This window comes from Phoca vitulina, unplaced genomic scaffold (assembly GCF_004348235.1).
Source record: "Phoca vitulina isolate PV1807 unplaced genomic scaffold, GSC_HSeal_1.0 scaffold2, whole genome shotgun sequence".
Classification (NCBI taxonomy): Eukaryota; Metazoa; Chordata; class Mammalia; order Carnivora; family Phocidae; genus Phoca; species Phoca vitulina.
Window position 1 is genome coordinate 94,897,031 of NW_022589705.1, and position 25,144 is coordinate 94,922,174.

General features: G+C 38.7%; 1 protein-coding gene across 4 annotated transcripts in view; it reads left to right on the top strand.

The window, feature by feature from the left end:
- Positions 1-25,144, top strand: part of RERE (arginine-glutamic acid dipeptide repeats) — a 415,425-nt gene that overhangs the window by 184,084 nt on the left and 206,197 nt on the right. For 3 of the 4 annotated variants that reach the window (XM_032394228.1, XM_032394236.1, XM_032394219.1), the window contains 2 exons: positions 514-584; positions 9,744-9,869. In XM_032394228.1, the coding sequence (XP_032250119.1) occupies positions 514-584; positions 9,744-9,869 (197 nt within the window). The remainder of the gene's footprint in view (positions 1-513; positions 585-9,743; positions 9,870-25,144) is intronic. The other variant, XM_032394246.1, reaches the window with a different exon arrangement.

The window sequence follows — 25,144 nt, forward strand, 5'->3', positions numbered from 1 at the left end:
GGTTTAGTTGAGAAGGTCATTGTAATGGTATGTTCAAGCCAGTCATCTTTACATCTTTCATTTATTTCCTCACAAATTATTTACTGAAAATAAAGAAGCACTTGGCAAAGCCATTTCTCTTTGTGAAGACATGGTAGCATCTCTCTAAATAAGACATTCAAAATTTTGTTTTGTGTAGCTGTGATCAAGTAATTCCCTTGATTGAAGTTTCTTCGTCAAAATATGGTTAATCCTATGGGATTTCTTTCTTCCCCTTCTTCAAGTACCCTGGAAACAATAATTAAGGCTTTATCACGTTCTTTAAATTACCAGAAAAGTGGTCAATAAGAACCCCAAGGACTGTTTTCCTCTAGCTTAAAATTATTTGTAATTTACAATTTATCTTTGAAAAATTTTTTTCTATATAAGATATATGCTTTGTCATGTGTTTATTTATGCAGTGGCTTTATGGGCCCTGTCTTTGTTCCCTTAATGGTAAATACCATCGTTTTAATTTTTTTTTTTCTTTTAAAGACTGTGTGTATATCGAGAGTCGGAGGCCAAACACGCCGTATTTCATCTGTAGCATTCAAGACTTCAAACTGGTAAGCATTTTTTAATGTGCTGTTGATTCTCCTCTGTGCCTTCTCTTTTTCCAGTTCCATTGGCTGTCTGTCTCGATTGCTTCTTCCTGGCTGTGGACTTGGTAACCAGGCCACCTCTGAGTGGTCACTGCCTGCCAGCTGCAGCACACGTGTAAGGCAGTTACCAGTTTTATCCTTTTGGTTTTATAATACTTAACAAAGCTTGTACTGTGAACAGTATTCCCAAAGTTTTCATTTCTCTAGTAGCTGTTTTGACGATAATTTCAGAGATTTTCTTGAGTTTCTGAAGTAGTTTCTTTCTTCTCAGCCATTGTGAAGAGCCTAAAGTAAAGTAAATTTGGGAATTGGTGGTGAGTTGGAAAAAAAGAATATAAATGTGCCAGAGACTAGTTTTGGGTGGCAACTGTCATTTCCTTAGAGATTTTAGTGAGTTTAGAGTGTATCTTGGGGTCACCCGGTGATGGAGGTTGGGGGAAGGAACTCTGGGTTGGGGATGGCATGGCTGCAGTACTTTCTCATTACAAACCTTCCCCAAGTTTAGAGGTGTTGATACTGCCCATTAGGCAATCTCTGGGTTTTAGACCGGTGGTGCCCACACTTGGGGCTTTGGATCCCTGGGTGTCTGTAGAGATTTTACAAAGGTCTGCAAATAACCATTCTCAGCTCAAAATATGCCTCACGTATGTTTGTACAACGACTTCTCAAATATATTAATATGCTGGTGTGGTTTAAAAAAATTCACTTAATAGTTAATGACAATACACAGTTAAGAATCAGTTTATTACGTATTTTCCTCAAACAACTGATATGTGAAATACTAACAGAGTATTGCCATTGGGGGATCTTTTGAAACATTAAAAAGGGATCCTTGTACTTGAAGGTTGTGAACCACTGTCTCCTTTTTTAGGTATAGAGAAATCCCAGTTCTTTAGCTCTGTAGACGTATGTATCAGTATCTGTGAATGCTCTTATCTCCAAAACCTTTGTAACTTGACAATATTTGTGTTCTCACATTCCGTATGTGATACTTCAGTCTAAAAAAAGGTAATGTAATATGGAGAAATCTTTAACTCTGCGTCTCCTTTCTTTCTTTTTATCATTTTTGATGACTTCAAATACCCAATTAGTTTATTCTGACTTAGCTAGTTAAAAAAATTGCATGCCATCTTTTTTTCTTATTAAAGTTTTGTTGCATAAGTAACACATGCTTACTGTTTTAAGAGAAAGTCAAATGTGCCATTTACTTCTAAGATTTATTTATTCTTGGTAGGCTGCTTTTAAGTTTCCTGCTTGTTTTACAAGGAGGTCTTGCAGTTTAAATTTGTAAATCAAATGCTTTCTATTTAGATTTTATGTCAATATGAAGTTTTGCCATTTTTAGAGGTCTTTGCTATTTATTATATATTTCCTTCCAAAGATTTTTTTTTTTGCAGATGCTGCACTGACATCTGAAAATCTGGGCAGTGGTCTTGTTTCCTGAGAATTTTCTTTTGCCTGTGGCCTCTGCTACTGCTCTGTCCCTGCTCATCCTCTCTGTGTGTGATTTTTTTTTTTTTTTAACCAAACATAATACCAGTGCACCATGGAAAAGATATAGCTGTGAAATAAAAATTGCAAAGGTTTTTTTTTTTTTAACCTATCAGATTCAGACCCCTTTTTGTACAATTTTAGCACATTAGCAGTTGCCTTCATGTCTGAACAGCATCTCTTATGAAATGCTGATTACAATGTTATAGTTGCTGTTTGGGGCAGAGGTTCCTGCTGAGTTACAGTAATTGCTCAGGGTATTAACAGCAATAAAAGCTGAAGCTTCTGTTGTCAGTATTGGTCTGGCACAACACATTAAATCTGTCTGCAGAAACAGTGTGGGAAGTGGGCACGGTATGTAAGTTGCACGCTGCTGTGTCTCATGTTTTTGTCTGAGTTCTGTATTCAGCACATGCTCGTAGTTGTTGTATAAGAATAACCGAGATGGTGAAATATTTACTCCTAGAAGGAATGTAGTTATTGTCTGGATATCCACTTTCTTCTTTCCTTGGTTTGCAGTTCTACTTATGAAAAGATAACTTAATAGATGAGAATAATCATAGCTTTTTTTTTCCTTCAGCTTACCCAGGCTATAAGGGGAAAAGATGAACAGAAGGAAATATGCTTTGTTTCTCTTCAAGATTTTAAAAAGAAGAAATTGGAGTTGGTTTTGCCCACGGCAAATACCATGCATGGCAAGTGGAGCAGTGGAAAACAAAAACCCAGTAGCCTTTAAATATTGTTGATTAATTATATATTTTATCTTTTTAAGCTTTTTTGGTTTGGGGTTGTAACTGAGAGATGTGTTCCTTTGTTTATACCGTGAATTAGAATGACCCCTTACCATGGTGAGTTTTTGAATATATGGTATATTTGGGACTGTAAAAAGAACTGGGCAAATGCCTTTATGGTACATATTACGTAAGATTACAGTGTTAGACACAGTGGGAGTTAAGGAATTGAGAAGCGGGCATAATGAATCATCTGTGACCAGTAACCCAAACTAGCATAATGCCAATTTGTTGAACTGAGGACCCTGGGTAACATTTCAGAACTAGTTCTGTGAGAGATGAGAAGGGTCTTCGGATTTTACGTGGGGACCTGGGTTGCCTTCTAGGCTCTGCTACTATGTCCCATAGAGCCGGAGTCCATGATATGGAACATAGTTGTCTCTGTGTGCAGGATTACATTAAACCTGGCAAACTGTTAAACAGTGTCCCCTTTCACTCTCAAAGGTATCCTTGTTTTGGATGATAGTTTATATGGTCATCTTGCCTATGGGGATAAGATTCATGGCTTCTGCTTTGTTAACATTTAACCATCAAAATGCGTAAGTCACTACTACTGTACATTGGTAGATCTGTTTAGAGCCCGCATTTCACAGGGATAGGTGGAAGCTATGATGGCACAAAGTAATTGAGTTCCTAGCAGAACTGAGGCTACTTTTGAAAGTAGCATTTTCATGGGAAGCAAATTATGTGTTCTGTTAGGAAGCTTTCCGGGAGTGTTAATTTGATTGGGCTTATTTACAGACTAGGAGACCAAACTGGATTTGTTTGACTACAATGACAGAAGTATCTATGGAACAAGTAGTCAAAGTAGGGGCTCAAGAGACAGGAGAGGTAAGGTGGAATTATGTGTATGCTTAGAGGTAGGAATAGGGAGGGATCATCAATTAAATAAGTCAGCTTTGCACCTTAGGCTTCTGAACTAAATAATAAGGCAGCTAGCAAAATCTTTAGCTCTTTGAAAGAGTAATAATATGGAATGGCAATCTATCATGTTTGTGGCCTTGCTTAAAAAGATAATTGAGAGACTGAAGCAGTTAGCTGAGGGGGCAAAGCCGGAAGGATGAATCAAGAGTCGCCTCAATGCAGAGAGGGTTGGCAAGCATAAACAGGTCACAGGCAAGCTGATGTGATAGGGCAGGGGAAGCCAGGAAGAGCAGAGATCTGTGCAGAGAGCAGTAGATGGCCAGCAGGAACGAGGGCATGCCTTCTCCCTGAACTCTGGCGAAGCCTGCTGTGCTAATGCTTCTTCCCTCCGGATTCTTGGATTGTCCTTGTTTCTGCTCAGTAAAACCCTCTTCTCTTGGGCCAGCTTGAGTGGATCTCCATGATTAAATGAAAGAGCCTAGTATAACATCTTCAACCCTTTCTTCTGTTGCACTCCCTTAGCTTTCCTAGGTCAGTGTGTGACTTAGTTTGCTTTCAGAGTTCTGTTCCTGAGTGAGTCCGTGTCACTGAGGAGCATTATATTCCCGAGTGCAGGGAGGAATGTTTTTGGTGGTAACTAGTGCCTTTGATAGGCATTTAACGAAAGCCTACTCTGTGTGCTTTGTTGGGTGCAGCACCTTGAAAGAGACTGAAGCCTGCAGGATAAAGTTCTTCCCTCCGTGACCTTAGTTTCTAATTGGACAGACATTTGTGGCATTACTGGATGTCAGTCCTCTTTGGAGAACACTCTGAATAGGATTAATGTGAAGGAAGCCATTCACCTTTTGTGCACAAAGAAAGATTTCTTTCTTGCTTTTCCTATAAAAATCAATAAAATCCCATTTTTATAGAAATCTAGGCCTTCAGCATAATAGAGTGAATTTGCTCTCTAGAAATAATCGTAAATTCCGAAAGTGCTTCACAAGATTGTTTAGATTAGTGATATTTCTGGCAGTAGAACATCGAGGAGTACCTTTTCTGGCTCTTGGTAGTACTTCATATCTACTTTTTCACTCACAGATAAGTAATTGAAGCCATTCCTTTGAATATTCTGCATGGGCATTCTGTGTGGATTCCTAATGAGTTCCTATCATTCATACAAGAGAAAAAAAATGAGATTTTGGTTTCCTAGAGTTATATAGTTATTGATTCTTTAACTGTTGTATGAAATGAATTTCCATGTAGGATATATAATTATTACAAATACTATTTTGAGCAAATACCATTGATTCATCTTGGCTCCTGTTTGGTTTATTAACCGTGGAAATGTTGTTGTTAAAATTAAACCTGGTCTTAGAGATTCCCTGAAGTTGGGGATGTATCATTAGGGATATTATGGTATTTTTAGTCAACTGTTTAGGACTCAGTGAGTTGTTATGACTCTGTGTGGATGCCTGTGCTTTTGTATCATTTATGTCCCTGACAGCACACATTTTAATTGTGAATGTGGGGCTGAGGCTGCATACCGCTGGTTACCTTGGCAAAGGCACGTCTCCAGTACTGCTGTGAACGTGGGGGCCATGTTATTCAAGATTTAACACCATCTCTCTCTTGGTTTCATTGCCAAATGTGAGCAGCAAGGGGAGGAACATTTGGAATTTCTGATTCCTAGTCTGCATCTGTAACTCTACCCCAAAAGTTGATTGCCACAGTACAGCAGAGAGGGACTGCAGAGAAATTAGCTTTGGTGCAGCTTCCTACACACAACTGATGTTGTCCTCTCTCCACCAAATCATGTTTCTCAGAAGTAGATTAAAAACAAGAAGCTGCTTTTCCGTCTTTAAAATGAAAACTTACTGGGGATAAGTAATTTTATCTTTTCAATTTTTGTTAGAGACCTTTACATAGATAATGCTGAGGATATGGGATAGTTTGTTAATATGCACTCTGTGCACACTTCTGTGTGTACCTACAATGAGTTAATTATCAGGTATGCATCACATGCCACAGTTATTTAATCCCACCTTGGCTGCTGTGACCACTCAGCACAGAATGTATGGTGTATAGACATTCAGGAAGTGGGCATTCATTTTAATGTTAGGTAAATCTTGTATTGAAAACTTTTCTAGGGGTGGGACAGGGGTCTGCATTAGTGGGAGTATGGCTAATTCAGAATTTGAGGTGATACTCGGGGACTGAGAGGAGGGATGGTAGAGTTCATGTGTTGGGAGCTTGACTTTGACATCAGTTGGTCTGTTCTTCAGTTGCTATCTTTTACTACCTTGGGTAAGATGCTTAACCCTCCTAACCTTGTTTTATTTACCTATGAGGTTGGGGTATAAATAAAGCACCTACCTTGCAGGTAGGAGGTTTTTAGATGAAAAGATCAAGCCCACAGAGTGGATGCGTAGTGCCTGGGCCATGGAATGACATGGTAGTGATGTTGATGTTTCATTGGTGCTCTGGGTCTAAGCTTTTGTAGGGGCAGACACCATGCCTCTGTTATTCACTGATGCATACTGTGTGCTTATTAGGTCGTTGCCTGGCCCATATAAGATCCACAATAAGTGTTTATGGAATATTGAATGAAATAACATTACAGTGGAAAAAATTCACAGCATAAAGTTTTAGAAAAACTTTAGTAGTAATTTGATACGATGCCTTAACTACAAATTAACCGTCTCTTTATTAAACAAACCAAAAAGACCTGTTTCTTTACCTTTAGTTTACAATGTGTAGTATTTTGGTTAGCCTGCAGTGTGTAGTATTTTATATATTTAAATAATAATCTGTTCTTAAAATACGTTAAAACTCAGTTTCTTATTTTCTTCAGAAAATTTACATGAGTGTAGCTAAAGTCATAACATTTTTTAGGCATTATAATCTATTTTGAATTTTCGATATTACTGACTTTTAGCAAAAGTAATGAGGGCTTAGTCTATAGGTAAACATTCCCGAGAAGTCCAGTGGATAGGAAAAATGCCTTATGGTGTGATGGTTCATTTTTGTGTAAAAAGTGGCTGTTTTTCTCTTCTTGATAGCCCCTCAAGTTAGGCCTGCAGAACTGAACATTTCTTTCCATACTTCCTTTTTCTCCTTTTAGTTCATTTCCTAGGAAAAGGTCAGTACCACTCACACACAGCTTTGCGACTTGGAGTGTAGTGTTGGATAATGAAGTGAGACCCATGAAGTTCATTATCAACTGTTTTTAGTTTGTAGAATGAGGAATTAAGTATTACCTAGAGACATAATGGAACGTACAGCTGAAATAATTCTTCCCAAGGCGTTGTTCCTTTCCGCTAGTTTAGTTGTTCTCACCTGTTAGGAGTCAGTGGGTCAATGTGATACCACTCTTCTTATATGGTGATTTCTAAGTCAAGAAGAGGTACATGTTCTTGATTTGGTGCTTCTGGAGGCCACACCTTTTTTTTCTCCCGTTGTTTCAAGTAAAGGCCATGGTTGCTTAGTTCTTATCTGTAAGCATTATAATAAACTATAATGGGGTATTGGACTGACTTCATGCTGTTTGTTTGGAGTAAGCCACCAATAATAAATATATGCACTGAGACTAAATGTCCTTTTCGCATGTAAATTTGAAGTTTATAATTTTTTTTTTTAATCCTTTAAGAAGCAAGAGGGAGATGAAATCCTTAGCCCCAAGTTTAATGGACAAAATGTTGTTAGATATTCCTCCTGCCAGTTATGGGGCAGTCATGTTTAAAGTTATTTTGAATCACCATCACCTTTTTGCATGATATAAATGGAGGGGATGGTATTCACGTAAGTGAAAATCACAGTGAGGCTTTGGGAATAAATAATCTCATAGCATCTTATTGGCCCCATTTACTCAGCTTCTCAGCAGGCTGTTTTCACATGAGTTCTAGTCATTATAGGCCACGTGGGATTTAAAGTTTTAATGGTTCACAATTACCTTGAAGTTGGGTAATTTGTTTTCTCCTGGTCTATTTGGATTTTAGAACTAAGAAATCACTGAAAGAGTTTTGTTTAATTATACTGTTCTATAAAATATGTATCTAAAATGTTTAATAAACCTGTTCTATGTGAAATATTTTCAATGTGGAAAACTAGGCATTCTCATCTTTTCTAAAAAAGGAGCCTAAGAAAGTTTGAGACAATTTGATATTTGCAGAGAGCTGCTATGCAAGAATATTGGTAAAGTCTTATTATTCAAACTTGATTCCTTAGAACTGGACATTTGTAATTTGTATATGTATGTGGGTGTTTGTGTTTAAGAATGGACTCAAAATAGTCCAAGTAAAACCCATTAGAAGGATTGAAAGAAAATCAGGGAAACAGATACTGCCCATGTTTTCTGATTGATAAATAAGAACAGTGATATGCTTTAAAATGTATTTTTAATACTTAAAATGTTTTAATAATTATTTGAACTTTTGCATATTTAAAACAATGCCAAGGTGATTTGAAATGCCTTACTAAGTGTCTTCTTGGTTTAAAACTCTTGATCTGAATGAATAAGGATTTGAGTGATCTGATTAATGAATTCCTAGTGCAAAAAATTAACCAGCAATTCATTTTTATTGGATGATTGTGGTAAAAAATACTAAGTATATTGTACATTCTAGTGCACAGTTGAATCTTTGATTTGGAATCTGCAGCACTGGTATGGGGAGGAGGGGGTGTGCGGTGGTGAAGGTTATGCTGCGAACAACACTTGGTGTCATCATGTGTTGTCCCTGAGGCAGTGGGAGTCAGCGACTGAGCGCACAGGAAGTGTCCTGTGTGGCACCCAGCGTACACTCTAGAGGGCGATCTGTACCGAAAGGAAAGAAGACCATTGTGAAGACGACATTCCCAGTATTGGCTTATTTTCTTGGGATTCATGTTTTTGTTTGTTTGTTTGTTTTAAAAGAGACATAGAAAAATAAGTAATTAATGGACGATATGAAAATCTTGGATCACAGGAGGTTGTTAGTGATTCAAAAGAAACTAAGTGTAATAAGGCTCCCGAACAATGGTTTAAAAGTTTGCTTATTTGTCATTTCTAAACACCTTTAAGAACAGAGATTCTTATATAAGTATCTGGATTTTATGGAGTTTTTAGTCCATTTAAAGCCACACAATATTGGATCGGTTAGTTTTTTGGAAGTGTTATGTACTCTCTAGAATATTTGAAAGGGAACACACTCAAACTGTTATTTGAGGTATCTTTTTGATACTTACAAGGACGGTGCTGGCTTTCAGAAGTTGCTCTGTAATCTGCTGCTGCTTTTAAATGTTTTCAAAGTTTAAAAGAAAAATAAAATAGACGTGTGATACATACCAGAACTGGTTTTACCCCTAAAAGAAATAATGCATTTCTTGAGCTTTATGTTTTGTACCTGTTCAGGTGGGCGTTGTGAGAAAATTAAAGCTCATTTGAATGGTGTCTTTTTTTCCTCTGGTATTAAGCCTTTGTCTTTTGCCTTGCCTTTAGCTTTATAAAATTAAACTAGGACTTGGAGAAAATGATAGGGTCTTTCTTTGACCCCCTAATGTCTTGAATATTTCCTTATTAAGTATCTGTCTTATGACCCTAGCATCTCGCATTGGAAACTCTTCTGAAAGCTCAGTTTGTCCACTTGTGGTTCATTTTATAGTTGTGTTTATCTGATACCATTGCTTTTTTGTTTTTATTCTAAGCAAAGCATGCCATTGTCACTGTGCTTTGGCACTGTGTCGCATCTTAACTTGGTTATTTTGGGGGCACACACCATACTGCTTTACAACAGGACCCAGATTCCACTGTGGAGCCAGAAGGGTCATAGGCTTGTTCTTGCTGAAATAAGGAAATAGCTCTGATTGACGCAGAAAGGCTAACTTCAGCAGTAGAACAAATTCTCTGAAAGGCCATCTGCTAAAGGGTGGTGCAGATTCCTGCTTGTGTGCTGCGTGCCCCTAGTAACCAGGGCCGGAGGGGACGTTGGGCATGCTAACTGAAAGCTCTTTTCTTTTTTAGGTCCACAACTCCCAGGCCTGCTGCAGATCTCCAACTCCTGCTTTGTGTGACCCCCCAGCATGCTCTCTGCCGGTGGCATCACAGCCACCACAACATCTTTCTGAAGCCGGGAGAGGGCCTGTAGGGGTAAGGAGAATCCCGTTTTTAAAAGCTATCAATATTTTATATCCCATAGGGTATAAAATAGGAATATTACCTCCCTCCCCAGAGCCCCTTTAAAAATGTGCTGTATTGTATGTGTTTTTAAAGGAGTAACAAGTACATGCACAGAGGAAGCAAAATACGGGACTTGCCTTACCCCTCTAGGACAGTTCCAGAAGTCAGCGGGGTTTGGTGGTGTGGGGCATTTGGGTGCCAGCAGAGAGCATGCTGGGCCGCTGCAAGGAGCAGGAGCTGGCAATCAGCAGCGAGTATGGATGTTGGCAACTGAAATGGGGAAAAAGGGGGTAAGTTGGAGTCCACGTGTGGAATGTGCACTTCCCCAGCATCATTGGGACTCACGGCCCACGAATCTAAACTATTTTGGATGCTGTCCTCTCAGGTGACATTTTACAGAATATTGCTCAGGAGTAGCTAGGCTTTTCTGCAATGCCAGATACAGAATTAAACACTTCAAAGTCTTGAGTTAGGGTTTAGATCTGGTGCTCTCAGCTGTGCCCTGGTAATGTCTCTGGTACGTGGTGCTAATGATGTGTGTGAGGTGCAGCAGGATGAAGTGTCTGTGGTGCTTTATCCCTAGAACACAGGGCCTGGTGTTAGTGATCCATGTGGGTTATTTGTGTGTGATATATTTCACCTTTTATGAAAGTTGTATATACACCTGTCTTCCTTTTTTTCCCCCTTTATAGGGATTTAATTATAAGATTTTTCTGAAAGACAGGTGTTTATTGTTCTGATTGACTGCTGTTAATCGTGAAAGAAGTTGAAGACCTTTCTCTTTTGTATGTAATCTGACTGTGGGGTTCAAGTGCACACTCAATTAGAAAATAACACCGGGGAATAGCCATCACATATGCACGTGCATAATACAAGATACTGGCAGTATATAATGAATTGTTCAACTGCAGTGTAGAAAAATAGTATCTTGAAACTAGGAGAAGAGAGTGCTTCACATGGGCTCTAGCACTTGGGAAAGTTCTGTGAAGGTAGGCAGGTTTTGAGGAGCTGTGTTTGTTTTTGATACATCAGTAACACGTGGACAGGGAGACTGGAGGAGCCTTCTAGGTGTACATGTCAGCCTGTCTCTGTAAGCCACGTAGGCTGTGGGCCCAGTGAAGCTGGGAGTTGAGAGAAGATGACCGCAGGACATCCATGAAGAGCACAGGTTAGTGGGTTGTGGGAGCAGAGCTGGGATATAATGTGGGCCCAGATCATAGAGCGTTGTAAAGGTGAGACAAGGGAAGATTTTATGTGATAGGCAGAAGAGAAGCCTTCGTAGGCTTTTTTATTCCAAGAAGATTGATTGGGTAGCAGTGTGGAGTTCGGGCAGACTGTGGAAGCTCCAGTTACGTGGTGAGGGCTGTCACCCATGCGTGAAGTGAAGAGGACCGGGACAGTGGAGATACAGGATATTAATAATCATAAACAAAACTAGGAATAATATATCATCACAACAATAATTTCATGTTCAAATAGTTGCTGGTGTAATTTATCAAGAATTAGACCAGAAAAAAGGTTCACAAAATCCTTGGAATTTTTGATATAATAACCATTCACAATGGAAGATAAAACCCAATGTAGTGGATAAAAGTCTAATTTTAATCCCTGGAGAGATACACTGACATCATAAGGGACAAATTAGCAAAGTCCCAGCTTGACTACCTACTTTAAAAACTTCAGCCTTTACCAGTTATCATTTTGTTTCCGTATGTATCTAAGAAATGATTTTATCTTTCAGGCTGATATTTTCTCACTTTATTCTCCATTTAGTGTGGATGTCATTGTTAGACTGTTTCATTTACCACAATACTCACTAATCAGGATTTGTTGAATGGATTTATTTATTTTTATTTTTTTATTTTTTTAAAGATTTTATTTATTTATTTATTTGACAGAGAGAGACACAGCGAGAGAGGGAACACAAGCAGGGGGAGTGGGAGAGGGAGAAGCAGGCCTCCCGCGGAGCAGGGAGCCCGATGCAGGGCTGGATCCCAGGACCCTGGGACCATGACCTGAGCCGAAGGCAGACGCTTAACGGCTGAGCCACCCAGGTGCCCCTGTTGAATGGATTTAAAATTTTGCTCATCATAACATTGATTTTTAGTAAACTTTTTGTATTAGCATTAGTGATGACCAGCATTTATTTATTTATTTATTTATTTATTTATTTATTTATTTATAGCAGTGAAAGTATTGTGTTCAGTGGGGATTTAAATAAGTTCATGATTGGTGGCGTACTCAGATACCATCATATGTAGGTTTGAGAAGATTCTGTAATAAGATAATAAATCTTCTTTGAGTCAAGATGATGCTGCATAAAACAAACTGTATTGATTGTTCTTTAACAACGCTTCATGCTGCCAAAGTCATTTGAGCTGGATCTGAATCAGATCCAGTTGGCAAAGCTACCCCCCATGTGTGGAGCTCTCATAAATTCTGCAGGCACACAGATCTAATACAGTGCAATGAGAGAGCTGCTGGGAGAAAAAAATTGATTACAGGGTTGCAGACAATATCATTAACAGTTCTTGCCATGATACACCAGATGTCTTCCTAATAGACTATTTTTGTTAATTTAGATTTTAAAGGGTAGTGCTAACTGCATCATAATTTAGCTTTCTTTGTATATTCAGGTATATGTGATCTGTGTTTCTACACTAATGATGACATCAACTCATAGATTTAATTTTATAAGTTTTTAACTTATCTGTTCATATTTAAAGTATTTGTGCTTAGAAAGGCAGCCTTTTTACTTATTATGGAGAATCTGTTAGCTTGGATTTTTTTTTTTTTTTTTAAAGCAAGAAATGCTATGTTTGCTGGCAATTCAGAGGTAGCGAGGGATGTGAGATGGCAAAGAAAACATTTCCAAGATTCTCCCTAGACTGGGCAGAGATTCCCCTCCGTACCCCTGCATGCCCCCAGGTGCTCCCAGTAGTGGATGGTTTCAGTGGCAAGGACAGAGACTCTATCCAAAGCAGAAAGGTACAGCTATTTAAAGGAGACTTAAAATGAATATTTATTTTCATTGTCATGGATGCGGCTCTGCAGGCTGGAACTCTTGTTGGGGGCACCTAACCCCTTCCTTATTAGGAGATCAAGAGTTAGACTAATTCATTTAAATATTTTTATTTTGTAGTCCTATCTTTTTGCATGTTTAAGACCTCTGTTGAATGACTAACACAGTATATAAATAAGACAGGACTGTAATAGTGGGTTGAACTATTTTATTTCCATCATTTTTTTTGAACTACTAGTTTTGTTTTTGGTGTATTATTCTTTAGAGAATATGTTTTTCTTATGATGCGTTCCTTTGTAACGGGACACGTTAAAACTAAAACAGTTTTCTCACTTATAAAATGAGCATAGCACTACTATCTACCTCAAGGGTTGTTGCAAAGCATAATGAAATAATTCACTGAATTGCTTAGCATGGCATTAAGCATATAATAAGCATTCATTAAGCATTATCTGTTGTCACATAGTTTTTCATTATACAAATTCAGGTTTTAAATAATTTATTAGTGTTCTAGACATTCTCGATCTGAGGTCCATAGGCCCCAAGGACTCTTGAGTTTAACAGGGTCAATGAACTTCCTGAAATTGCTTGCCGAGTCTTCTGTGTATGTGAATTTTTCTGGAGAGAGTATTCGTTTCAACCATGGATGCTAATCAGTAGATTCCTAAAATATTGAAAAAAATTTTAAATTAAGATTAAGAACTGTGGCTCTATAAAGTCTCTGCAGTGCGTCTAAAACCTCAGATCAACTAGCTGTTTATTAAGGAAGTAAACTAACATTGAGCATTTACTTTGTGCCCAGGCACTGTGCTACTCTTTTCACATAGTTTAATTTGTGATATTTATTTCGTTTTACAAATGAGAAAATTTGAGGTTTACAATTGTATAAAATCTTGCCTTGAGTGAATGTCAGGACTGAGGTTTAACTCAGGAACTCACCCTGGCCTTGTGTATTCTCTCCACTGCTCTCATGGCTGACTTCTGTATTTCCTGGATGGTCCCTGCAGCGATGCCCACCTTTGCCTCAACTTTACTTGAAAAGCTCCTGAGCTGGCATGCTGCTCACTTGCTTGGTAGAGCAGATGGCTTCTGCCACTGAGTGTGTCCCAGGCTGGCCCTCACCCTGAATGAATGGACAGTGGTGGTTAACAGTATGGTGTGAGAACCCTTCTTAGTATCAGTTCATTTTGTTTTCCCGTTAGCTCTTGTGGTGGTCCTATTTTTAGTATCCTTTTGTTTAAAAAATGCATCGTTAACAAACAGCTGCTCTTTGAGTTCCCTTTTTATTTATCTTAATGACATCTACATACATTTGAAAAATAATTCCTGTAGTCTGTTGTATTTGTTAATCTGTGTGTGTTTGTTTCAGGTAAAACTTCATGCATGTAAGAAATTGGACTTTGCATTTCCCTTGGAGTAAATCCACTCCACCGATCTACACAAGCCTGCTCCACTAACACAGAGCAGGAAGCTAGGGCCCAGTGGCTTTCCCCAGATCCCTGCTTCATGAGGGGCTGCTTAGGCCGGAATCTGGGTCTCCTGTGTATCTGGTCAGTGAGTGCTCTTTCCACTGCTCCTTGCTATCTTCCTTGACCCATAAAAGATGTCTTGTAGCTGGCCTTTGCCATACATCATTTACTTCTTTAAAAGCTAAGGGCGCTTTGCTTAATATCTAGTTTAAACTTTTGTGACTATAACTCATACCAGTGTTAAAGTAGTATTTCTTGCCTGTGTAAGGGATTTATCATTTTCAAGAATCATTTCTAACAGTGGTATTTTTCATACTTGGGGCTTCAGTACTATTTAATAATTAAAAATGAACATTTATTATAAAATGCTGTTTTAAATGCTGATTATGTTTCTTATGTAGTTGTTCCATATAAAGAACTCTAAACTGGTTGCTTGTGTAGATATGCAGGAGTTGCTGAGGATATCCTGCTTTTTCAGTATTTCCTTGGCTTCCCCAGTTGACATTAAGAATGCCAAAAATAACCATTGTCTTTTATATTTGATTGTAGTGAAAGGTGTTAAAACAACTGAATTTTTAGAAAAATCCTGATACAAATGCTGGGATTAATCCAACTACCCTAGGTGAAAGGTAATTAATAGCTGTTGAATTTTAATGTAACAAGCTTAAAAAAAAATCTTAAAACACCCAGCCAACCAGTATTAGTAATAGAGAGCATTATGCCCGGCTTCCAGAGAAATTCCTTCACTTGGATCGGTTGTTTTCATATCCTGTTCTCCCATAAAGGCTAATTTCAGCTAGTTTGTTCTTAAGGGCTGTCTTTCTGTCATGTTCATCTGCTCTTTTTTTTTTTTTTTTTAACAAAAGGGGCAACAAGCCACATTTAGAGAACATAGATTTGAATCTTATGGTTTTATAAAACTGCCTATTATTTAAGCAGTCTTTCTGTAACCATAGGTCTATATGAGGGGTAAGGACTACTTGTAGGTTTCACTGAGCTTCTTTTCTTTCAGTAATACTACTACATTACCCTTTATTACTTACAGACACTGTTGGTCTTTTAACCTTGCAAATATGTGGAGTTCTCAGGCTTTATAAGTTCTCCAGAATTAATTTGACTAATATAAATTGCCAAAGAAATTTCAGCACATGGAAGTAGAACTTGCAGTTTTGTTTAGCTTAACTTTTTTTTTAGTGTTACCCTCATCTTAGGATATCATATAGTACTTTTGGTGACAGCAGCTCTGATAAATATAAAGGCCTTCAACAGAGTACCAGATTTTTCTTAGGTACAGGAGTGAAGTTTAAGTAGTAACCTAAGGTTAATCAGTCCTTTTCAGGGTCTATAGAAATTACTATACTAAATTAATATGACTCATGCCTAGAAGTGAACATTTTCTGTTTTTGTCTTTGATTTCATGTTGTGTAATTAGATTGAATATCAGGTACTTGTTGTTTCTTCTTTTTTTAAAATAGGCTTTAGTCTTTTTTTCTTTTTTTGAGATTTTATGTATTTGGGAGGGAGAGAGCAAGAGAGCACAAGCGGTGGAGAGGGAGAAGCAGGCTGCCCGTTGAGCAGGGAGCCCAATGCGGGGCTCGATCCCAGGAGCCTGGGATCATGACCTGAGCCCAAGGCAGACGCTTAACCCACTGAGCCACCCAGGCACCCAATAGGCTTTAGTCTTAAGAGCAGTTTTAGGTTCACCACAAAATTGACCAAAAAGTGCAGAAATTTCCCACATACCTCCTATGTCTCCCTGTGTTTTCGTGGCTTGCAGCTTATTTCTTTTTCATGCTGAATAATACTTCATTGTTTGGATGTACTATAGTTTATCCATTAACCTACTGAAAGACATCTTCATTCTTCCAAGTTTTAGCAATTATGAATAAAGCTGCTCTAACATCCATGTGCAGGTTTTTGTGTGGATATGTTTTCAACTCCTTTGGGTAAGTACCAAGGAGGGTGACTACTGGATTGTATGGTAAGAGTATGTTTAGTTTTTAAAGAAACAACCAGTTTTCCAGAGTAGCAGTATCATATTGCATTCCCACCAGTGATTGAGAGTTCCTGTTGCTCCACATTCTTGCCGACATTTGGTGTTGTCAGTGTTCTGGATTGTGGCCATTCTGATAGGTCTATAGTGGTATCTAATTGCTATTTTAATTTGCATTTCTCTGTGACATATGATGTGGAGTTTTGCATTTTTTTTTCTTTTCTTTACATGCTTATTTGCTATCTGTGTATCTTCTTCGGTGAGGTGTCTATTAAGTTCTCTGGTTCAGTTTTTAATCAGGTTATTTTCTTGTTGTTGAGTGTTAAAGGTTCTTTGCATATTTTGGACAGGTCTTTGCAGGTCTGTTCTCCCAGCCTGAGGCTTGTCTTTTTTTTTCTTTCTTGGCAGTGTCTTTTGCAGAACAGTTTTTAATTTTACTGAAGTCTAATTTATCAGTTCTTTCTGTCGTGGATTATGTGCTTGGTGTTGAATTTAGAAAGTCTTGCCAAACTCAAGGTCGTCAAGTTTTTTTTTTACATTATCTTCTAGAAGTTTTATGGTTTTGCATTTTACATTTTAGGTCTGTGATCCATTTCAAGTTGATTTTTGTGAAGGATGTAGAGACTGTGTCTAGATTTCTTTTTTTGTTTTTGCATGTGGTTGTCCAGTTGTTCACACCACTAGTTGAAAAACTGTCTTTGCTCCGTAGTATGGCCTTTGCTCCTTTGTCAGAGGTCAGTTGACTGTATTTATGTGGGTCTGTTTCTGGGCTCTCTGTTCCGTTGTTCTGAATCTGAGAGTAAAATGTAGACATCTTGACTTGTTACTTCTAAAATAGTTAGGTGTGTATTTTGTAAGAACAAGGACGTTTATTTATATAGCCACTGCATAGTTACCAAAAGCAGGAAATTTAACAGTATAACAGTACTAATCTAATCTATTGACATCCACGTTTTGCTCTGTGTCCCAGTAGTGCCTTCCACGGCAGTTTGGCTTTTGGGCCAAGTATCCAGACCAGCATCACACTGATACCTAGTTACCATGTCTCTTAACTCTCCTTTAATCTGGAACAGTGTCTTAATCTTTTTTTTTTTTTTGGTCTCTTCATAAGATTGACATGTTTTTAAAAAGTATAATCCAGTTTTTTTGTTGTTGTTTGCTGTTTCCTGCTTATTAGATTTAGGTTATGCATTGTAGGCCAGACTATTAGTGGTATTGTGTCCCGAGGTCTCTACATTAGAGAGACTATGATATCAGTTTGTCACATTAGTGATGTTAACTTTGATTATTTGGATAAGTTACTAACTTTTCCTTCGTAATTAATAAGTAATTTGTAGGGAGAAACTTTGAGGCCATGTAAATATCCTGTTCTTGATCAAATTTTCACTCACTAATATTAGCACTTCACGATTACTTTTGCCGAGGGCGCCTGGGTGGCTCAGTCCTTAAACGTCTGCCTTCTGCTCAGGTCATGATCCCAGGGTCCTATGATCAAGCTCCACATTGCGCTCCCTGCTTGGCGGGAAGCCTGCTTCTCCCTTTCCCAGTCCCCCTGTTTGTATTCCCTCTTTCACTGTCTCTCTCTCTGTCAAATAAATAAATAAAATCTTAAAAAAAAAAAAAGATTATTTTTGCCTAGTCACTGTGGTGATTGTGGAATGTCACTGTTTTTTTTTTTAACTCAAGCTAAATTGCTCTGCCTTTGCAAAGTAGATCAGAATTCAGCTACCATTAATTCAAGTGTGGGATCTTTGAGTAAAGTGAAAGGAAGAAACAGAGAGAGAGGGGTGGTGGGGGGTGGAAGAGCCTGTTTGAGCCTTCAGGGTGTTTTTCAGTTTTAGCATTAAGGACTATATAAATTTTCAGATTTTTTTTTTTTTTTTTTTTTGGTAGAAAGAGGGAAAACCTGTGATGGTGTTTGTTCCCTCTTTATGCTCCAGTGGCAAGAAAAGCTGCATAGAAGTAATAGATCATGGACATGGTTAAAAAAATACACATTTTTACTGTTGAAATTGTGGTCTTGATTTGATTCATGTTGGCAACATTTACTAGTGATCAAGTTACTTAATCTCTCCGCCCCTCAGTTTCCTCACTTATAAAACCAGAATATTATTTCAGTAGTTCTGGAAGGAGGCCCAGGAATCCATAGTCTTTCCAAGCATTCCCCAGGAGATTCTGATGGGCAGCCAGCTTTAGCAAATGGAAGTCTGCCTTCCACCTCAGTGACTGTTGTAAATGCAGATTTGATCATGTCTTTTGCAGGATATAGACCAGTTCCAGGACTTATGTTTCTCAAACCTGAGCATCTTACACATTTTAAAAATTGTTTTTATGGTTCTCCCTTATCACTTAATGTCTTGCCTTCTTCAGCACACAAATTAGGTATAATCTGCATGTTTATATCCCTACTACAGCTTTAAGAGGCAATTTATAAATTAATTCAAACCAAACTAAAAAAAAAAAAACAATGAAATTCTAACTACCAACATTAATTTAATAGAATGGGTGATTGTGTTTTGCTGAAATGAAAGAGCCACTTGTTACTGATTGCTTATGGCCCAGATTATTGGGGGCTGGGGGATGGTGTATGGCATGTTTGATTACACTAGCAGGTTCCTCAAGATGACTCAGCTCTTCTTTTGCTTTCATTTTTGTTATAATAGTTGAGAAACCTCCGTACGTGTTAAATGAAGTTTGCATGATGTGACTTTGTCCTTATGTGGCATTAATGTGTGGCACATTTGGTTTATCTTATTTACTTACTTACTTTGTAATACCTATAGTAGTGCTACTTAGTTATTTGATTGTATGTAAACTTATTCAGAATTAAATCATGTATCTCTAAACTCTGTTAATTGAAATTATAAAATAAACAACCCAGGAAATGAATACATTAAAAAAATTTAAGATATACATTGAAATGAAAAGAAAAATGAGCCCTCTTCTCCCACTCCCCCATCTCTTGCTCCTGTCCGAGAGAGACAGCCGGCCAATGTCCCTGACATTGTACCCCGGCTACTTCATGTATATATACAGTTGACCCTTGAAGAATGTGGGGTTTAGGGGCACTGATGCCCCCCTCTGCAGTAGAAAATCCTTCTATAACTTTTGGCTCCCCCAAAACTTTTAACAGCCTAACTAATAACATGAACAGTTGCTTACCATATATTTTGTATGTTATATGTATTATAAACTGTATTCTTACAGCAAAGTAAGCTAGGAAAAAAGAAGATATTATTAAGAAAATCATAAGGAAGAGAGAATACATTTGTATTACTGTACTATAAGAGATCTGCATATAAGTGGACCTGTGCACTGTAAACCTGTATTGTTCAAGGGTCCACTGCTGTCTGTCCTTCTGGTGAGAGTAAATGAAGGGGTTGTGATTCTTTAACTACTTGTCTACAGTGCCTGGAACAGTTCCTGACTCTGAGAAGTTGCTCCCTAATTATTGAATTGGTAGTTGTCTTCATTTAGAAGACAGGAAAAATATATATTATAAAAAAAATAAGGTGAAGGATTTTTTTTTTTAAAGGAATACATTAAATGTGACAAATGAGACCATCAATGCGAAGTATAGCGTTGATGGGGAAGGGGAAGATCGGCCAGTACCAGCCAGAAAAACCTGGTGTACATAGGTTTTTTTGGAGGGAAGTGACTGTTGTTTTTCCACCCTGTTTTCTACCTTGCACTGAAACGGAAGAGGTGTAGGACCCGGAGTGTATTCCTGGTGATGGTTTCAGTGATTAGATATTAGTATATGGCTCAGAAAAAAATTTTTATTTTAAATATTTGTTTCCATACCTGTTTGAATTCTCATGGGCTTGTGGAACTCATACAGCATATACCTTGTACACACGCACATATCCGTTTTTCAGCTAACATAATATAAAGCTGGTTTATTATGTTTTTGTTTTAATTTATTTGCTGTTTGGTCTCTAATGCTGGTTTTTTTGCCCTTTGAATCTTTCTTAGAGGGAAGCTCGCTGTACTCTTAAAACAGAAAAGTGGGGGATGTGTTGTTGGTTATGAGGCTGCTGCCCTTGGTTGCAGCCTCTTGACAAGTGACAGTTCTCCTTGATGCCTGAATCGAATGGAGAATGCTGCTGCACTGCCCCAGGGCCTTGTAACGATTTATAGTTTGGAAGGAAAAACAGAAGGAACTAAAAAGGCAGCTGTACAATGCCTTTGGTGTCCTGCAATAGGTGTGTGTGATGACCTTGAACCAGAAACCCTTGGGACTAATTAGTAAGGTGACTTGATCCAAAGGATTGTGGAGGGATGCTTTGGAATTGCATCCAAAGGCAAATTAGCAGCAGAAGTGGCTGATCCCAGCTCCCTACTCCCGCATACTTGGTGGAGGGTGGGGCTAATTGCCCACGATAACAGAAAGGAAATTGAATGACATTAGTGGAGTTTGAGAGTAGTGTAAATGGAGTGCGGAACATTCTGTCAGGGATGACGGCAGTTTGATTTGTACTCGAATCAGAGACCATTGGCTTGATTTCAGTCTAAAAATTTTTTTAAAAAAATGTATTTCTAGTATATAAAGATTCAGGAATACTCTTAAATTAATATTACCACTAAATTTACTACTTGGTTAAAAAAAATTTTTTTTTTGAAAGTTTGGGGACTTTCTTACCCTCTGTGTTAGAATGGGGAATTGGTGTTTGATACCTATACAGCTTTCCTTTGTTAGTAGTGCCTACATGGATATATTAAAAATGTCCACAGATGTCCAGAGATTGGCACACTCACCATAGTGATTGAATGTCAATCTGCTGTTAAGATATTGAGCAGATTCGTTAACAAACAAGATGGGAATGCACAAAGATATCTGATGCATTGTTAAACTTATTTAAAAGAAAGGCAGCTGGCAAATGATAATTGACAGATATGTTTAATCTGTAGAACTTGAAATGCTGCTATGGTTACTGTTGGTTAAGTAGGGAAGACACGTCCATGAGACCAGGGCTTCTCTAGAAATGGATGAAGAACGACAAAGAATCCAAGGTGACAGTTGAAGGATTGCATGGCAGGAAAGGCACTATGATTAAATCCCCTGATGTTGTCACTGAGCTGTAAGGCCGAAGATAACTTGCTCTCCTCTGCTGAAAACAAGAAATCGATACTCACTCCTTGATGGGCTAAATTATTAAAAAGAGCCCTTCTTACAGTGTTTCATTATCTGGGATTTGCCTCAGCTGGTGATTTGTTGGCAGCATAGGGAGATTTGCTAGGCATTTTGTATTAAAATTATTCATTCGGCCGGTGGAGCCCTTTGGATAATTCCTTCCATTTAACAACGCTCTTGAATAGATGTGTGATTTACTTTTGCCTAAGTGGCTTTGTATCTTTTGGAGTTATTAAACAGAGTGTTGGGCATATACACATACTTTATTTTTTAATCTTGTTTTCTTGTTTGTTTTGTCTTCTGTAGCTGTGGGTGGGTGGTTAACAGATTATTTTAGTGATACCCTTAGCAAACATCAGTTGCATTTGGCATATTACATCAACCTGACACATTGGTTAATACATGCTGAGTTTTACATTCTTCCCTTAGAAAGAAAATTCTGTAAGAAGTTGACTTCATTTTTATTAATTTTGTGTGTGTGTGAGTGTAACTCTTAACGGTTTTAATTTATTAGGTAGCTGATGTGATTTCATCCAACCAATTGAAAAAGTAACTTCATCTCGTGAGCTTAAGGGAGAGAAAAAAGAAACTAACACTGTGCTCCCAGTGTAATACAAAGGCTAGAGAATGAAGGAGCAGGAAGAGCCTTTGCGGTCAGTCCTTTGCCGTTATCCCCCAGCCTGGGCAGAGTTACACAGGAGGCATTGCCATGTGGAAGCATAATCTGACTTGCCCATTGGACTGGCACAGCTGGAGTCTTGTGGGCGAAGTTTGAAGCCTTTGCCCTTCTATGGTCTGTCTGAGGAGCGATGAGACTCTGCTTCAGTGTTTCAGAATTGGTGGTGTGACAAATTTAAAGTCTATGGTAGAGACAGTACTGCTTATAAAAGATTTTATTTTTTATTTCATTATTTTTTTGGTGGGGAGGGGCAGAGGGAGAAGGAGAGAAAGAATCCTAAGCAGACTTCATGTCCAGCACAGAGCCTGACGCGGGGCTCGATCCCACGATCCCGAGATCATGACCTGAGCCAAAATCAAGAGTCAGATGCTTAACCGACTGAGTCATCCAGGCACCCCTCTAAAAGATTTTTTTTGGTTCAGCCTCAGGAAGAGCGTGCTCAGCTGGACAAAGCCGTGTTAAGAGACGTTGGTCCCTGTATTAGAACCGTGAGGTGAGGCTAAAGAATAGCATAAAATCACATTTCTGCTTCCCTGGAAAACTGATCAGATTTAAAAATCCTTTTATCCAGTGTGGAGGGGAGAGGGTTGAGATGGAAGGGAGAGTAATGAAGTAAGGATGGAAAGAGAGGAGGGTCTTTGTGAACTCCTGTGATCAGCTTCAGTAACAGTATTGGACATGGCTTATGTGTGTGGAATCCAGCCAGGGTGGGTGCACAGCTGCCATGGAGAGACTCTGGTGTGGGAGAGGTCACCTGGGAGGAGTGAACCCCAGGCCGGGTTCCAGTGTGAGAGAGTCTCTGGGGAGAGAGATGCTGTTCCTGAACATTGCAGCCCACCCCGTGGCCAGCTCCATTGCTTCTGTGTATGCTGGGGGGCCAGGAATGCCCTGTGAGCCCCACCTGTGTTCCGGCAGAGGGTTAATGATGATCTTTTCTGTGCCGCCTTTCCACCTGGCCTGATCTGTTGTTGTGCTGCTTTTTGCAGTATCTTGTGTGCTGTTTGTTTCCTGTTTCCCTGACCAGATTCATAGCTCCCCCTTTCTTTCTGAATCATTTTGGTTGAATGAGTAAGTAGATGACATGGGTGGTGGTCTGTCCAGGAGCGAAAGAGAGGTGGCATTCCAGCAGGCTGATTGGTTGTACGTTTCGTAATCCCAGTGAAGGAGTCTGTAGAATGCACACTTGTGTAATGTCACAGTAATCTGAGAACACAGTCTCAGTTTTCAACTTGTTTTAGGATGCTGCTTTGAATGCAGTTGGAATTCTTCTGAGTATATTACTTTATCTGAAAGAAAGAGGTGTATTGCACTTTTATATTTTGGATTGAAGGTCAGAGGACTGAGACCTGGACAACCTTACTTCCTCCTCGGATGACATGATGCCTTCCTGTGATTGCTGGAGGAAATATAATTACCTAACAGTGACCACTGAGTATCAGGCAGTTTGTTGAGCAGAGGAATGGGTTCTTTTAGAAGATGGACTAGAAAACTGTCAAAAGGATTAATCAGTAAAAAAAAAAAAAAAATCCAGCGAGATGTTTATTTACAAAATTACAGTGAAACTCCCGCGCTTTACAGACTTGATTATTGTTCAGATCAAATTAGGTCGCCTGTAAGTGCACTTCAGTCTCTCACTCTGTCCTGAATCTGATTTGGATAGGCTACTGCTCTTCTCCTCTCTCCACACCCACGGGACAGGGACCCTGCAGGCTCAGTTCCTTTGTATCTGCATCTTTTAGTCATGGGATCTGAACACATGGATTCTTATTCCTACCCAGTTTTCTAGTCCTGTGTATTTTTTCTTCCTGTTGGTTTATTGCTTGGGTTATCATTTTAGAGATCTAGTTTAACAAGAAGCAACGTGAATTCCTTTGAAAATTCAAACGCCTGTTTAAAAATTAGCATCGGTGCAAATGAAATGGTTAAACAGTTGCTATTTTAACTCCCAAAGGAAGTAGTGAGAGGTGAGACCCAGTGAAAGTTGCCTTTTAACTGGCGCATGCCCTGGGCATCTGTCATGTTTAATAATGCTTTTGACCTTTAGGAGTATTGAACTTGGAATTTCTCTCAGGTCATTTTGGGGGGCATTGTCACACACTCTGTGTCAGCATTGTTTCCAAAGATACGTCACACGAGATCATGGATCTTTGAGGTTATTAATTCATTAGAGAAATTTGTTTTATCACTCAAATTGAGTTTTCCCTGTACGGGAGATAAAATATCAGTGTGGTTCAGTAGATTTCTGAGCCGTAGACTACTTAGTCTTTGGCATATTAGTTGGAGGCGTTCTGTCTTTGGGTCAGCTTTTTTCTAGGTGAATCTTACATCTCATGAACTAAAACTGCTATACATACACAAAGGTGTTTAGGAAACTTAGGCTCATTCTTGCCCATTTCCAGAGAAGTGCCATCTTATTTTTTGCTGCTGCTCAGGTAGGTGGGTTAGTAACATTATTACTTACTGACAGATGTTTTTCTCAGCCAGGGGTGGTGATAAGCTTTATCTGTAAAAGGCGCCAGATAGGAAATGTTTTCAGCTTTGTCTTCTCTGTGGTACCTCCTTAACTTGGTCATAGACAGTCCGTGACAGCATGGCTGTTTCCCAGTAAAACTTTACTTACAGGATTATAGGGTAGGATATATATCGCCTGTGGGCCTCTAGTTTGCTGACTGATATAAACTGTGGAGGATTATTCCCATGAAAGAGTCACTCCAAAGCTCTCTTTCCTTCTTCACTTGGCCTCATGCCTCTGAGAGGGTTGTGTGGTGGGCAGTTAGTGGGGAATTGCTTTTTTCCTCTCCTGTATGGTTTTGAGCTGGTGAGTGTTTTACGTTTTTATATCTACAGCTGTGCCTATCTCTCTGCCTGTAACAACCAATCCATCCCCCCCATAGTTTTTGTATAGTGCACTAATAGGTATTCCTTTTGAGAACTTATTCTCACTGATG